Source organism: Euprymna scolopes, chromosome 34, assembly GCF_053919585.1.
Source record: "Euprymna scolopes isolate OS-2025 chromosome 34, ASM5391958v1, whole genome shotgun sequence".
Taxonomy (NCBI): Eukaryota; Metazoa; Mollusca; class Cephalopoda; order Sepiida; family Sepiolidae; genus Euprymna; species Euprymna scolopes.
Genome location: NC_136515.1, coordinates 5,481,060 through 5,495,555, shown reverse-complemented (window position 1 = coordinate 5,495,555; position 14,496 = coordinate 5,481,060). Strand labels below are relative to the sequence as shown.

General features: G+C 31.5%; 1 protein-coding gene across 1 annotated transcript in view; it reads right to left on the bottom strand.

The window, feature by feature from the left end:
* LOC145259046 (E3 ubiquitin-protein ligase MYCBP2-like) overlaps positions 1–14,496 on the bottom strand; it is a 563,294-nt gene that overhangs the window by 226,695 nt on the left and 322,103 nt on the right. The window contains exons 51-54 of the mRNA XM_080116672.1: positions 14,111–14,114; positions 13,568–13,841; positions 10,291–10,344; positions 8,119–8,505 (exon numbers count right to left, since the gene is read on the bottom strand). Of these exons, the coding sequence (XP_079972798.1) occupies positions 8,119–8,505; positions 10,291–10,344; positions 13,568–13,841; positions 14,111–14,114 (719 nt within the window). The remainder of the gene's footprint in view (positions 1–8,118; positions 8,506–10,290; positions 10,345–13,567; positions 13,842–14,110; positions 14,115–14,496) is intronic.

Here is a 14,496-nt window from a genome sequence, read left to right as displayed (position 1 = left end):
AAAAAAAAAAAAAAGTTGAAAAAAGTGAAAAAAAATGTCAAAAAAACAGAAAAAAAAATGTCAAAAAAAAATTTTTTAAATGTCGAAAAAAGAATGGCGGAAACAAGAAAAACGGGGGAAAAAAAAAAACGAGAGAAAAAAAAAAAAAACGGAAAAAAAAAAACGAGAAAAAAAATCTCATTTCTGTGACTGGCAATTCGTCCAAGAGGATTAATATCTAATAATTTTTTAAATAACATGTGTCTTATGCATATCAGATTCAGATTGTTAAAATAAAAAAAAAAGTGAAAAGACAGATTTTCTAAAATAAAAATAATTTTTTTATGCGAGATAAAAACATTTACAAATGAATTTGAAATTATCTCCCCTGGCAGTATTATCAGACAACTGTATTCATTTTTTTTTTTTTTCATCTATAAAAGTTAATTATCTGAAAATGAAAATATTGTATAATTCAAAAAGATATAAAATACATAATCATAAAACTTGTACTTAGCTTGAAGCATTGTGCATATTTTGCAAGTTTTATTTTCAATGCGATGACAATGCAGTTTCATAAAAAACACTGGATATATTTCAATTAAAACTTCTACCTCTCTCCATCCTTCCCTTCTCTATCAAACCCGCTCTTTTTTTCCTCTGCCCAGCCCATGTCTCTCTGGACATGGACATACACACACACAAGTCTCCTTTATATAATAGACTCCTTGAAGATAGAGTTCACATTTTCTTTCCAAATTAGTACATAAAAAAAAAAAAAAAAAAAAATAGTTGAAAAACCAGCCCTTCTCCTGACGAAACCTCATCCAGCTGACCCCCAAAGAATGAATTAAAAAAAATTTTTTTTAGATAAAGGAGGATTTTGATCAAGAATGTACCAACTTTGTGGGTATTTATTTTGTAGTCTTCGACTTTTAGCAGGGCATACATACATGTAACTTTATTTTATCTAATAGACTACTTGGGTTTATATTACAATCCACAGCAGTACAAAAAGTTGTCAAAAAACAAATATATAAAAAACAAATATCAAAGACAAGATAAATCACTTTTCTACCTAACTGGATTATCTTTTAGTGTTTTTATTCAATGTAACATGTTTATTCGGTTCGAAAAATAAGTAGTGTTGAATGCTAAATGCAAAGAAGAAAAAAATGGCCATGGGGTCTCTTTACATCTTTGAAGCTTTGACAAGTAGTTAAAAATCTAATATATAAACGGCTATATGTCTGTCCGTCTTCATATTTTTAAACTATCTCCTCTGAAACTAAAAGTTGCAAAGCAGCATTAGGACCCTCAAATGATAGGACTTTTTACGAGCCATTCCTTTAAAGGTCTTTAGCCGGTTAAAATTGGTTTTAAGGCGTCAAAAAATGGGTTAAAATTGGTTTTAAGGCGTCAAAAAATAGGTTAAAATTGGTTTTAAGGCGTCAAAAAATGGGTTAAAATTGGTTTTAAGGCGTCAAAAATGGGTTAAAATTGGTTTTAAGGCGTCAAAAAATGGGTTAAAATTGGTTTTAAGGCGTCAAAAAATGGGTTAAAATTGGTTTTAAGGCGTCAAAAAATGGGTTAAAATTGGTTTTAAGGCGTCAAAAAATGGGTTAAAATTGGTTTTAAGGCGTCAAAAAATGGGTTAAAATTGGTTTTAAGGCGTCAAAAAATGGGTTAAAATTGGTTTTAAGGCGTCAAAAAATGGGTTAAAATTGGTTTTAAGGCGTCAAAAAATGGGTTAAAATTGGTTTTAAGGCGTCAAAAAATGGGTTAAAATTGGTTTTAAGGCGTCAAAAAATGGGTTAAAATTGGTTTTAAGGCGTCAAAAAATGGGTTAAAATTGGTTTTAAGGCGTCAAAAAATGGGTTAAAATTGGTTTTAAGGCGTCAAAAAATGGGTTAAAATTGGTTTTAAGGCGTCAAAAAATGGGTTAAAATTGGTTTTAAGGCGTCAAAAAATGGGTTAAAATTGGTTTTAAGGCGTCAAAAAATGGGTTAAAATTGGTTTTAAGGCATCAAAAAATGGGTTAAAATTGGTTTTAAGGCGTCAAAAAATGGGTTAAAATTGGTTTTAAGGCGTCAAAAAATGGGTTAAAATTGGTTTTAAGGCGTCAAAAAATGGGTTAAAATTGGTTTTAAGGCGTCAAAAAATGGGTTAAAATTGGTTTTAAGGCGTCAAAAAATGGGTTAAAATTGGTTTTAAGGCGTCAAAAAATGGGTTAAAATTGGTTTTAAGGCATCAAAAAATGGGTTAAAATTGGTTTTAAGGCGTCAAAAAATGGGTTAAAATTGGTTTTAAGGCGTCAAAAAATGGGTTAAAATTGGTTTTAAGGCGTCAAAAAATGGGTTAAAATTGGTTTTAAGGCGTCAAAAAATGGGTTAAAATTGGTTTTTAAGGGGTCAAAAAATGGGTAAAAATTGAAAAAAATTGTTAAATATTTTGTACATTCATCTTAATTTATTTTTAATCAGTTCATATGCATGCCATGTTTGTACTGTGCTAACGTCACCAGCTTTGAATGCTACAGTTTCAGTTTCGATTCTAGCTGATGGCACCCAAATACTTTATTTTTTACGTTTGAAATCATGACTAAAATAATATATACAAAATATGGACAAATTAAAATATATTTAAGCATATTTCACACCCCCGGGCTAAGCTAGCCCATCCCACCCCTAGTAAAAAAATAATGCAAAATGGTGATAGAAACCCACGCAATAGATGTCACAGTAATATTTGTTATTTTTTTTTTTTTTTGACAACTTTTCCGATACATCTGTAGATTGTAATAATCAAGCCCAAATATTTTGTAATCATAATTTCTTATTCATGATTTAGCTCCATTAAGTGAGGTTCGAACAGATTAGTTACATTTTTTTTTTCTTTCAGTTTATCAGATTAAATAAATTTAGTCTCTTTCTCTCTCTCTCTCTCTCTCTCTCCTATATATAAATATATATTGGTGATGGGACGATTCCAATATTTTTCCTGAGTCTGATACAATTACCAATTCCATACGAAATTCCCAATTCCGATACAATTCCAGATTTAGATTCTTTATAAATCTCTAAATATTTAACTATAAATATTGTTATTTTGTCCCGATTACTATAAAACACATCTTAAATGTGCATGTATTTTCTCAACCGTATAAAACACACTTGTGACGGGGTGATCTAGAGATTTTAGTCTTACTGGAAGTTTAAATCAATAAATATTTATTTTATTATTACTACAAGCAATGGATTGGTTGGTTGTTTTACGGCATATCAACCCTTTTCGGGTTATTTAATGCCGAATCCAAAGATTTTGAAGAAAATTTTTTTTAATAGAGTATATTTGTTGTTTTCACGTCGGTTTCTATTTAACCCATAGTTGGGACCCTAACAGGTACTACCACTCCGGGTCAGAGTGGACCTGGGAGCAATGGTAATTAAAGGGTGGCTCCACACTCCCCAAAGCCCACAAGCTGGGGCCTCACCACTAGCCCACAAGCTGGGGCCTCACCACTGGATATAGTTTAAGGTCATATCCAAGACCCCCATTGAGGGACTTTTACCCTCTGCAGGGGGGCAGTCGGCGTGTTCTAATGCCCCACCAACAGGGCCGACAAGCAATGGAAGACGTTTTATAAAAACAAAATAAAATAGATAATTTAAAGAATCGGTTTTGACATCGGAAAATAGGCTAAAATTTTCTCAGATTCCGATACACCAAAAAGCTCCAATTTTCCCGATTCCGATTTATCGTCCCAACACTAATATATATACACGCACACGTTCTTATCTTGCTTGTTATATTCAGCAGAACACTTTGGCCGGAAATATCTGACTTTTTCAGGTGCCTATTTTTTCTATTTTTTATGTTACCTTTAAACTCAGAAACCTAGATGAAATTCCAAACTGAACCCTTCATTTAATCCACGTAAGTAGATTGTTCTTCTTCGGTCAGCCATCTTAGTAAAAGTGTTAATTTATGTTATTCTTAGCTAATATTGCTCATAATAAGGATTGAACGTTCAACTTCTGGAAGACTGACACTTAGAAATGATTGTCTTCGGGATTAGATAACAGGTTCAGTCAAACATTTTCTTTTCATAGGTTAGCAAAGAACAGAACTATCATTGTTGACTCAGAATCTATAGCAGTACTCTCCCTTGAAGTATATTAGCTGATGAGAGAGTATACTGTAAAGTTTACAAAATTTGAAAAAATAAAGGTTTTAGCATATTTTTTACCTTTTTGTTTATCATGTTAAATAAATTTGGTCCATATATATTTCTGTAGAAATATATTTTCTTACAATATATACCAATCAATCCTTATTTAAGCTCAACGTAATTACAGAGCAATATAATAAATAAATTACAAGAAACTATATTCCAAAATTCATGATGTTGACCATCTTATAATTTATTCGTTTAATCCAATTGACTTTTACAATTCTTGACAGTCATCTGTCATAGTGCAAAATCAATCACTTAATTATTATATTAATCAGTGAATCTATTATGCCCTTAACTCATCAGAAGAAATAGCAACGATCAATCCGTCAAAAGGAAATAAAGTGTGATTTGACATGATTAAAGTCCGAAAATTGAAAGAAAAGCTGCAAATACCTTTAATATTTCTATTACACCATTTTAATAGATTTACTGATTTAAGTGATTGATTTTGTGCTACGAAACAGATACTGTCAAGAATTGTATAAGTCAACTGAATTAAAGGAATAAATTATAAGATGGTCAACATCATGAATTTTGGAATATAGTTTTTTGTCATTTATTCACTATATATATTTTCATTCCCTTCTTTTTGGCCAATTTAACCTGACTTTTTCAAGTGCCAGTTTTTTTCTATTTTTTTGAGTGTATCTTGCTAGTTTAACTTCAATATATCAGATCAAATTCTGACCTGAACCCTTTATTTAATCCATGCAAGTAGATTGTTCTTATTCGGTCAGCCATCTCAGTAAAAGTGTTAATTTGTTATTCTTAGCTATTATCACTCATAATAATAAGGATTGACCCTTCAAATTTCTGGTTGGTTAGTTGGTTGTTTTTGTTTTACAGCATATCAATCCTTTTCAGGTTATTTAATGACAAATCCAGTTATTTTGAAGAACAATTTTTTAATAGGATATATTTGTTTTTTTCAAGTCGGTTTCTATTTAACCCATAGTTGGGACCCTAACAGGTACTCCTACTCCGGGTCAGAGTGGACCTGGGAGCAATGGCAATTAAAGGGTGGCTCCACACTCCCTAAAGCCTGCAAGCTCGGGGCCTCACCATCGAATATAGTTAAAGGTCATATCCAGAGCCATCAATTTTTGGAAGACTTCCACTTAAGAATGATTGTCTTTGAGATTAGATAATAGGTTCAGTTAAACATTTTTTTTATTTTAATGGATTAGGAAAAATTACTATTATAGAACAATCGTTGTTGACTCAGAATCTATAGCAGTTATCTCCCTTGAAGTATAGTAGTCGACGAGAGAGCATACTGTAAATGTTACAAAATTTAAAAACAGATTTCAGTAAAAAACGTTTAGCAACAATTTAAAAATAAAGTTGAAGCCTTAGGAAGAACTGTCACAATTAGCCTTTCCTTATTAAAAACACATTTTGATAAAAAAAAAAAAAAAAAGCTGAGAACTTGCATTTCTCGAGACGATCACAATTGTAAACTTTTTATTTTGTAAAGTTTTACAAAATTTAAAAACAGATTCCAGTAAAAAAAAAAAAAAAAAAAAAAAAAAAAAAAAAAATTAAAAAAAAAAAACGCCTAGTATATTTTTTTCCTTTTAGATTGTCATGTTAAATAATTTTAATCCATTATATATATATACATATATATATTTCATTCTCATCTTGGGTGTTATATTCAGCAAAACATTTTGGCCGATTTAACCTTGGATTTTTTTTTCAGGTAACTCTTTTTTTCTATTTCTATATCTAAACTAGTAGTTTAACTTTAAAATATGTTATCTTAAACTCAGGAACTTAGATGAAATTCTGAACTGAATCCTTTATTTAATCCATGCAAGTAGATTGTTCTTATTCGGTCAGCCATCTCAGTAAAAGTCTCAATTTATGTTATTCTTAGCTACTACTGCTCATAACGGTTATACCTTCAACCAATGGAAGACTGCCACTTATAAATGATTGTCTTCTGGATTAGATAAAGGGTCCAGTAAAACATTTTCTATTTTCAAAAGTTAGGAAAAATTACAATTATAGAACTATTGTTGTTAGCTCAGAATCTATGGGAGTTATCTCCCTGGAAGTATATTAGCCGATGAGAGAATACATTCTCTGCTTTAAAAAATTTTAAATGTATTCAAATTCATCTACATGTGAATTTAGAACGGAATATTTGTTCTTTTTGGATCTTGGGTTTCAAACTTGTTTGTTTGACTCTCCATTATAGCATGGTTGTCATAACTCTGACATAGTTTCTGTTAGATGTCTTTCGTGGTTTTAGTAGTTTTCAAACTACCTTTACTGGTTGCAAGTATATGTTATCAAAATAACTTTTATACAGCGTCAGCATATCTCTCTCTCCTCATTTTTCTTTTTTTTTTTTTTTTTTACCAATGGTAAAAGAAGCTGAAATTGTGAATAATTTCCCAAACTCTGCGGCAACAAGGCCCACATTTGTGTCTGGAGAGAGGGCAGCATAAGAAACACCTTTTTTTGCTAAACTTCAATCAGTTTTAATTAAAACAGGTAAAATTAACACACAATGAGTATACAGAAAGGGGGAAAGATACAGGAAGTCATTCTTTGATAAAAATACTCGTCTTACTCCCTTACTCTTATTATAAATTGCTTCAAGTTTTAGCTTTCACAAGAACATTTACAAAAAAAAAAAAAAAAAAAAAAAAAATTGCTACGTCTAAATTATATGCTGATGGGTCACACGTGAACTAACAAGATTCTTTGTTACCTCCTATGCAAATAAGACGCTGCCGACTTGAATAAAAAAGTCTGGGTTTTTTTTTCAGAGACAGTTGCCAATTTTTGGAGGCATGAGCTTCGACAGCAGTGCATCAAATTTGGGATAGTGAGGTTCGACAGCAGTGTGTCGAATGTAACCCTGGAAATTGTTAGCAGAAAGCACAGAATAGCAAACAATACATTTTGAAAAGTGCAGAATAGTTAACAATTTATTATTTAAGCCGTTCAACTGTTTTATTGTAGGATATATATAACATGATATAAATTAAGTAATTACTTAAACATACAAGACATCTTGAAAAAAATAAATAAATAATCAGAGAAAGTATGGCAAATATATTAAGAAGCAGTTTTAGTTAAAAGTTAGTAGTAAAATGTAGTAAAAGAAGTTAGTAGTAAAATGTAGTAGTTAAAGAAGTTAGTAGTAAAATGTAGTAGTTAAAGAAGTTAGTAGTAAAATGTAGTAGTTAAAGAAGTTAGTAGTAAAATGTAGTAGTTAAAGAAGTTAGTAGTAAAATGTAGTAGTTAAAGAAGTTAGTAGTAAAATGTAGTAGTTAAAGAAGTTAGTAGTAAAATGTAGTAGTTAAAGAAGGTAGTAGTAAAACGTAGTAGTTAAAGAAGTTAGTAGTAAAACGTAGTAGTTAAAGAAGTTAGTAGTAAAACGTAGTAGTTAAAGAAGTTAGTAGTAAAACGTAGTAGTTAAAGAAGTTAGTAGTAAAACGTAGTAGTTAAAGTTAGTAGTAAAACGTAGTAGTTAAAGAAGTTAGTAGTAAAATGTAGTAGTTAAAGAAGTTAGTAGTAAAATGTAGTAGTTAAAGAAGTTAGTAGTAAAACGTAGTAGTTAAAGAAGTTAGTAGTAAAACGTAGTAGTTAAAGAAGTTAGTAGTAAAACGTAGTAGTTAAAGAAGTTAGTAGTAAAACGTAGTAGTTAAAGTTAGTAGTAAAACGTAGTAGTTAAAGAAGTTAGTAGTAAAATGTAGTAGTTAAAGAAGTTAGTAGTGAAATGTAGTAGTTAAAGAAGTTAGTAGTGAAATGTACAAGATGCAAACACGGTCACATCCAGAAAAAAAAAAAAAAAAAACAGTAAAAAGTTAATCCTGAAAATGAAACAAAAAACAATATCAAGCATTAAAACAAAAAAGCAAAACAAAAAAAAAATAAATACCTACCTAGAGCTTTGACAAGTTCCTTCACGGAAAAACCCTGGAGTTCCGAAGCAATACCCACTCCTTCCTTCTTTGTAGATTTCTGGGAACCTGGTGTCGGCGTGCTTCCATTTGTTTCACACGCCGCCTTCCCGGATTTTGAAGGACCACCTTTATTACTTGAACTTGGACTCTTCCGAGGGTAAGTGAGATCGTTGTAGACCATGAATGGGTTTGCACCATGTCTACCTTCATTCCCCATACTGCCTCCTCCTCCTCCTTGACTATTTACTAACGGACCATTTGTCTGGCTAGCTGACCGGCCATACCATGATTGTCCAAAGCTGGAACTACGTTCTGGTGTCTGGTGGGATGACGACTGACCAAATACAGACGTATCATTGCAAGAACCTGGAATGATTATGAAAGTAATTTTAACAAACTCATATATATATATATATATATAAAGCTGTGTGTGTGTGTCTGGTCATGAATAGGCTCCTATATGGTTGACTAGTTTAAATAAATGATCACATATAATGATAGATGTATCGAGACACAGGAATGGGTATGTTTGATCTGGTAGATCGGTGGTTCATTAAAATTGTGGGGTCTGCGTTCGTGCCTGGTCCACAAAGTATAGAAATAAAAAATTTCAAAATTAAAAAAAAAAACGTTTACAAGTGTTTTTGATATAGATGTACATAATACTTTGATAAGCATGTTTTAACTTAAATAGGGATGGTATAATAAAATTATGGGATGTTCATTCGCACCTGACCTCCATAGAATGGAAATATGTCACAAAGTTTAACAAGGTTTTTTAATATGGATCCACAGAATATTGTGATAAGTGTTTCAGTGTGAACAGGTATGGTATAATAAATTATGGGGTTTATCTATTTTATTTTTACTTTCATCATATTTTGCTTTGGTTTTGATACCCCCAAATTCAACCCAAATTTACAACCCTTCCTTTTCATAACCTATCATACTTTCATAAATCAGAGTCCATTTTCTGTAGGCTGTTTTTGAACCCAATCAACGACGAGTACTTTTGCTAGTATATATATAAAAGTGAAAGTGTCTGTCTGATTGTCTGTGTACATTTCTCTACACAATAACTCAGTCAATTTTCAGTCTACAGACTCGAAATTTGATATACAGCGTAGTGAGATTTGGGAAAATCTTTGTAATCAGTTTTCGGATAGAAATTTGGCTGTTAAGGGGTCAAAGTTCAACGATTTCACCTTTGAGAACTCTACTAAACTCCTCTGCCAATTTTGGGTACAAACAATTGAAATAAATTTGACCTCTGCAGTCTACCAAATTACTCAGACAATTTCTGGTCTAAACATTTGAAATTTTACATAAAGAGTATTCAGAGATAGGGCGAGCTTTTTAATCGGTTTAGGTCGAAAATTTGAGGTACAAATATATAAATGTATGTATGTTTGTAATAGATGTCACAGTAACATTGGTTATAATGTATACGAAATCTGGACAGATTAAAATATCATATTTAAGTGCATTTTACAGCCGAGCAAAGCCAGGCGCCCCCACCCCTGCTAGTATATATATATATATATATATATTTGTAGTCATTGACATACAGTCCTGTTTCATTGTATCACAATCATCAATGCCATTAGACTAGCACCTCTCCCAAGCCAAGGTTTGACCCTAGAACGATCGTGTTGATAGTCAACAGATCTATCGATTGACCCACGGGGGCATTCGTCCACCACTTTTATAGTGCTCAAACCGTTTATAAACAAACAGCGAGCCTCGCATTTTTCAGTTATATATATATATATATAAGAGAAAGAGAGATTGTATAATTTGTTTATACAAATATTGGCTACATATAAGCATACATGTTTCAGCTGTGATTTCTTTTAAAATCCAATGTCATCAGCCAACTGTCAGGTCAATACATGCGTGCGTGCATGATGTTGAGTCTAAAAGAGCTAAAGTAACAAAGGAATTTGGTTTTGAAATAAATGGTCATGTGACCAAGTTATGCCCAATTTCAGATCAATTCATGACTTTTGCTGACTGTTCAAGACGAACAGAATTAATTTTCATCAAAATGATTTAGGGGAGAGCGATACAGTGCATAGCTTTAAGACATTGTCGGAAATAATGTAAATCGCTTAAAAATGTAACCATATTGGTAAGAGAAATTTAACTTACTCGCAGGACCAAATGAGAACATTCGAGCTGGCCAACTTGAGCTGCGTCCAAAGCCTGAAGGAGTATATAAAAAAAAAATAAAATACAATAAAGTGATGTGGAAAAAGATTTATAAAAAAAAATGTGCTTATGGATAAAAAAAAAAAAAACACGTATGAAATATTAGCCCTTTATGGCGTGGTTGAACTAATTCTTCAGTCGTAAATAAATGAACGGTATGAATAAAGTGAAAATTGATTCAAACACGCCTTGAAAGAATACGCTTGGCCCATGAACATTCCAGCATTTCAAAATAACACTGCAGACAGACAACAAGCGGATTATTTACCTTTTTTTCGTCAATTTAGAATCATGGCGAGGAAAAAAAGGAAAAAGATTTATAAAATTCTGAGGATAGAGTCTATCTCCAAGATATTAATTTAAAAAAAAAAATATTTAAAGTAAATACATAGTCACACACTTTTAGAAGACATTTATTTTGAATAAAATTTAAAAGATAAATTTAAAAACTTTAAATGTCAGGAAAATGATAAAAATCATTTACTTTTTTTGTTGTTATAAATCTAATATTTTGTTAAAAATAGCCTCACCAGGGTAATAAATAAGTCCGGTCCGTAGTTTTTTTTGTTCTTGTTTTTTTTTTTTTTTTTTCATTTTGTTTACAAAATGATTTTATCATTTTCCTGACATTTAAAGTTTTCAAATTTATCTTTAAATTTTATTCAAAATAAATGTCTTGTAAAAATGTGAGACTATCGTTTCACTTTAATTTTCCCCGCTCGAACAAAGCACATGTGAAAAAAAACAGACAGCACATACATTCAACTTCTTTTCTTCTCTGAGGAATCATCTCCTTCATAACAAAATGAAGAAAAAAAAACAAAAAAAAAAACAAAAAACAAAACAAAAAACAAAACAAAACAAAAAACAAAACAAAAAACAAAACAAAAAAAAAAACATGGACCTGACTTATTACCCTGATGAGGCTACTTTTAGCAAAATATTTGACTTACAACAAAAAAGTAAATAAAAAATGATTTTATCATTTTCCTGGCATTTAAAGTTTTCTAATTTATCTTTTAAATTTTAAATATTTATTTTCGCAGTATTGAATTGTAATTTGGCTTTCAAACATATCACGGCAAACAACTCTCACTTTCATATTAAAAAAATTTATTTTTTTTAATTAAAGGCAAAAGTTGCCAACCAAAATCTTGTTCATAAGTCCAATGGAAATAACATCAACCCATAAAAATAATTCCACCTTAAAGGGAGATAACGTTAGTCGGCCTTACACTTACATAAAAATGGGTTCTTGTCCAGAATTCGTATATTAAAAAGAAAAAGAATGAAAAATTGGCGCTTCTACACTATTGGGGTGAGATTTCGGAAATCGCAATACTGAATTTCACATGAAAACAATGGTATCTACGTATTCCTTACATTTTTAAGATGATTATATCCAAAAATTACGAAAATCAATAAGGTAAAAAATTATTTATTAAAGAGAATGAAAAATAGAATTTAAAGAAAATGATCGTAAAACACAAAAGAGTTTAAAAGGGAGGTAAGTTTCTGTTTAGATTCAAACAGGATGGCAGCAATTTTTCTCCTGCTAACACGATTAAAGTTATTTTTTTTTTTTAAATAATTCAGTAATAAATATATTTGGTTAATTTCGACTGCATAATTTGGAAGCTACCATTGTAATTTATTAGAATTGACAAAAAAATCAGTTGAAACCATTATTTTTTTTTTTTTATCTGAAAATTCCATTTGTCAACTGCAAAATCTCATCCCAATAATGTAGAAGCCCCAAAAATTTGCGTGGTGAAAGGAAAATATATTCCAAAAATCACATAAATTGGTCAAGCAGTATTATTTTTTTTTTAATTTTTTAATAAATCAAAAAATTAAATCTTATGAGGAACAGAAGAGCAGTTGTCTTGTTTGCCATTTTAAAAATAGGGTACTCGTACAGTTTAATGAAGACATTAAAAAATGAAAATATCGAAAAAAGGTTATATTGTACGTATCCGTTCTGGACTGAAGATCTCTGAAAAAACTTTCATTTAATTTGATCGAGTAGATTTTTTTTTACAGCGGAAAAACACGTTTTTATGAGAGCTCGTTGAAGGTAGCCATCTTTGAATTTTTTTAACACGCCACGGGGAGATAACTCAGTTTAGAGCGGCGACACTCCCTCCCCATCTCTAATACAAGCTTTTCTTCCTAAAAATCGAACCTTTTGCTCGGTATCATAAATTGTTTTGTCGTTGTAAAGAAAAAAAATTACTTGATGAAATTAAGTGAATCTTTTTTCAGAGAACTTCATTCCATAACGGATACGTACAACCTTTTTTTTTTTTTTTTTTTTTTTTTCAATATTTTCATTTTTTAATGTCTTGATTAAACTGTACAAGTACTAAAAATAGTTTTAAAATGGAAAAAAAAAAGGGAGATAACTCAAGAATTAAATTTTTGAGTGATCTCCCTTTGGATTTCCATTAATCATTTATAAATGACTAGCAAAGAGTACCCAGCGTTGCCCGGGTGTTTTTCGGTGTGTGTGTGAAAAAAAGAGGTGGGTTTGAAAAAAAAAAGGAAGCTTTTACGATGCGCAGTTGGAAAATAGTGTGAAAAAAAAGAAACAGGTGATGTGACGGCGATTTTGTGCGGGACAGTTTTTAATGAGGTCAATAAAAACCCGCTCCCCCGTCTGATATGACGAAGTCGACACTGGCTCTGGGCCTGTGATTAGAGTCGAGTTCGCTTTTGTTTATACCGAAAAGCGAATGTAACGCGTGCCGATGCGGGAAATGTGGAATAATTAAGGTTTGAAAGTGAATAAAATTAAATAGACAGGCGAGGTCCGTGGGTAACTCTGAGATATTACAATTTATGGATGATATAAACAGTTTTAAGAAGTTGTGAAGCGAGCGAGCGCTTTTCCGAAAGAAGCCTTTTGCAGGCACACAAACATACACACACATTTTCGCTTTTATATATATAGATTTTATTTATAAAAATAAAACTACTAAATCAATTTATACGATAGTTGAAAGACAATATTTCCATCATGGGTATGTACATCATACAGATTTTTCTTTATTTTATTTTTTTTTTTTTAATATTTGGGGAATTTTTGGACAAAAACCAAATTTAATTCTACTGCATCTACTACAAATTATCTGTACTTTTCATTTTAGAGTTCTAAACTGTTAACTATTGGGACGAGCAATCTTTTTGTAACCTTGCCCCAGCACAGAATACTTACCGTCACTCTTTTGCCCAAACATTGGCAGAGTATTGTACTGCGCCATGGAAAAGTCAAATCCTTTGGCTGAATTCGTCGGGAAAGTGTTAAATGAAAACGGATTCCTACGAGCAAATCCATCAGGGAATCCCATGTTGGCTTCATGCTCCAAATAAACAATGTCCTCTCGGTCGCGAGAAAGGGACCACGCTTCTCCTTCGGTCAAATCACAGTCGCAGTAGTGGGAAATGCTCTCGGCATCTAGCTTCACCCAAGTGCCATCATGATTTGTTGTCTACAAGAAAAAGAAAATCAGATTAAATTTTTTAAAAAAGACAAGTTTCTGAATTTTTTAATTTAAAAAAAAAAAAAATAAATAAAAAAATAAAAATTTTTTTTTTTTTTTATTTCATACACAGGACTCATCACTTAACAAAGCCTGGAGGCCACTCAAGGATAAGGGTTGATGAGTGTACGGACGTAACTGAGAAAACAGCGTATTAAATGTTAGTGGTGGAAATAGGGGCTCAACAAAAACTTGTTTACATTAGAGTTGAAGGTTACCATGCTATAGTCAGCCGGAGAGCAGGCCAGCAAAACAAAGTTTCTCAGGTGAGAAGAAGCTTTGTTCAAGAAATTTGTGTTTGGATTTAGTAGGCACAGATGGGGAGTGGAGGAAAATGTTGATGGTTGTTATATCTAGACGAGTGAGGTTTTTTGTGAAAGTTTGGTAAGGGTGGGTGGGGGGGGGCATAGATTCATCATTGTGAACCCAGGTGGTTCTGATTTGTTGATAAAACTCTGATTTAGTTTTTTAACAAGATTTATTTAAAACAAAATAGTTTTTTGTTTTTCCTTTTTACTCTTTTTCAACCCCAAACAAGGTATATTGTCACTTGGACGTGAGAGGGCTACTAATTGGGATCATGTATACAAGGGCACTATCTCAC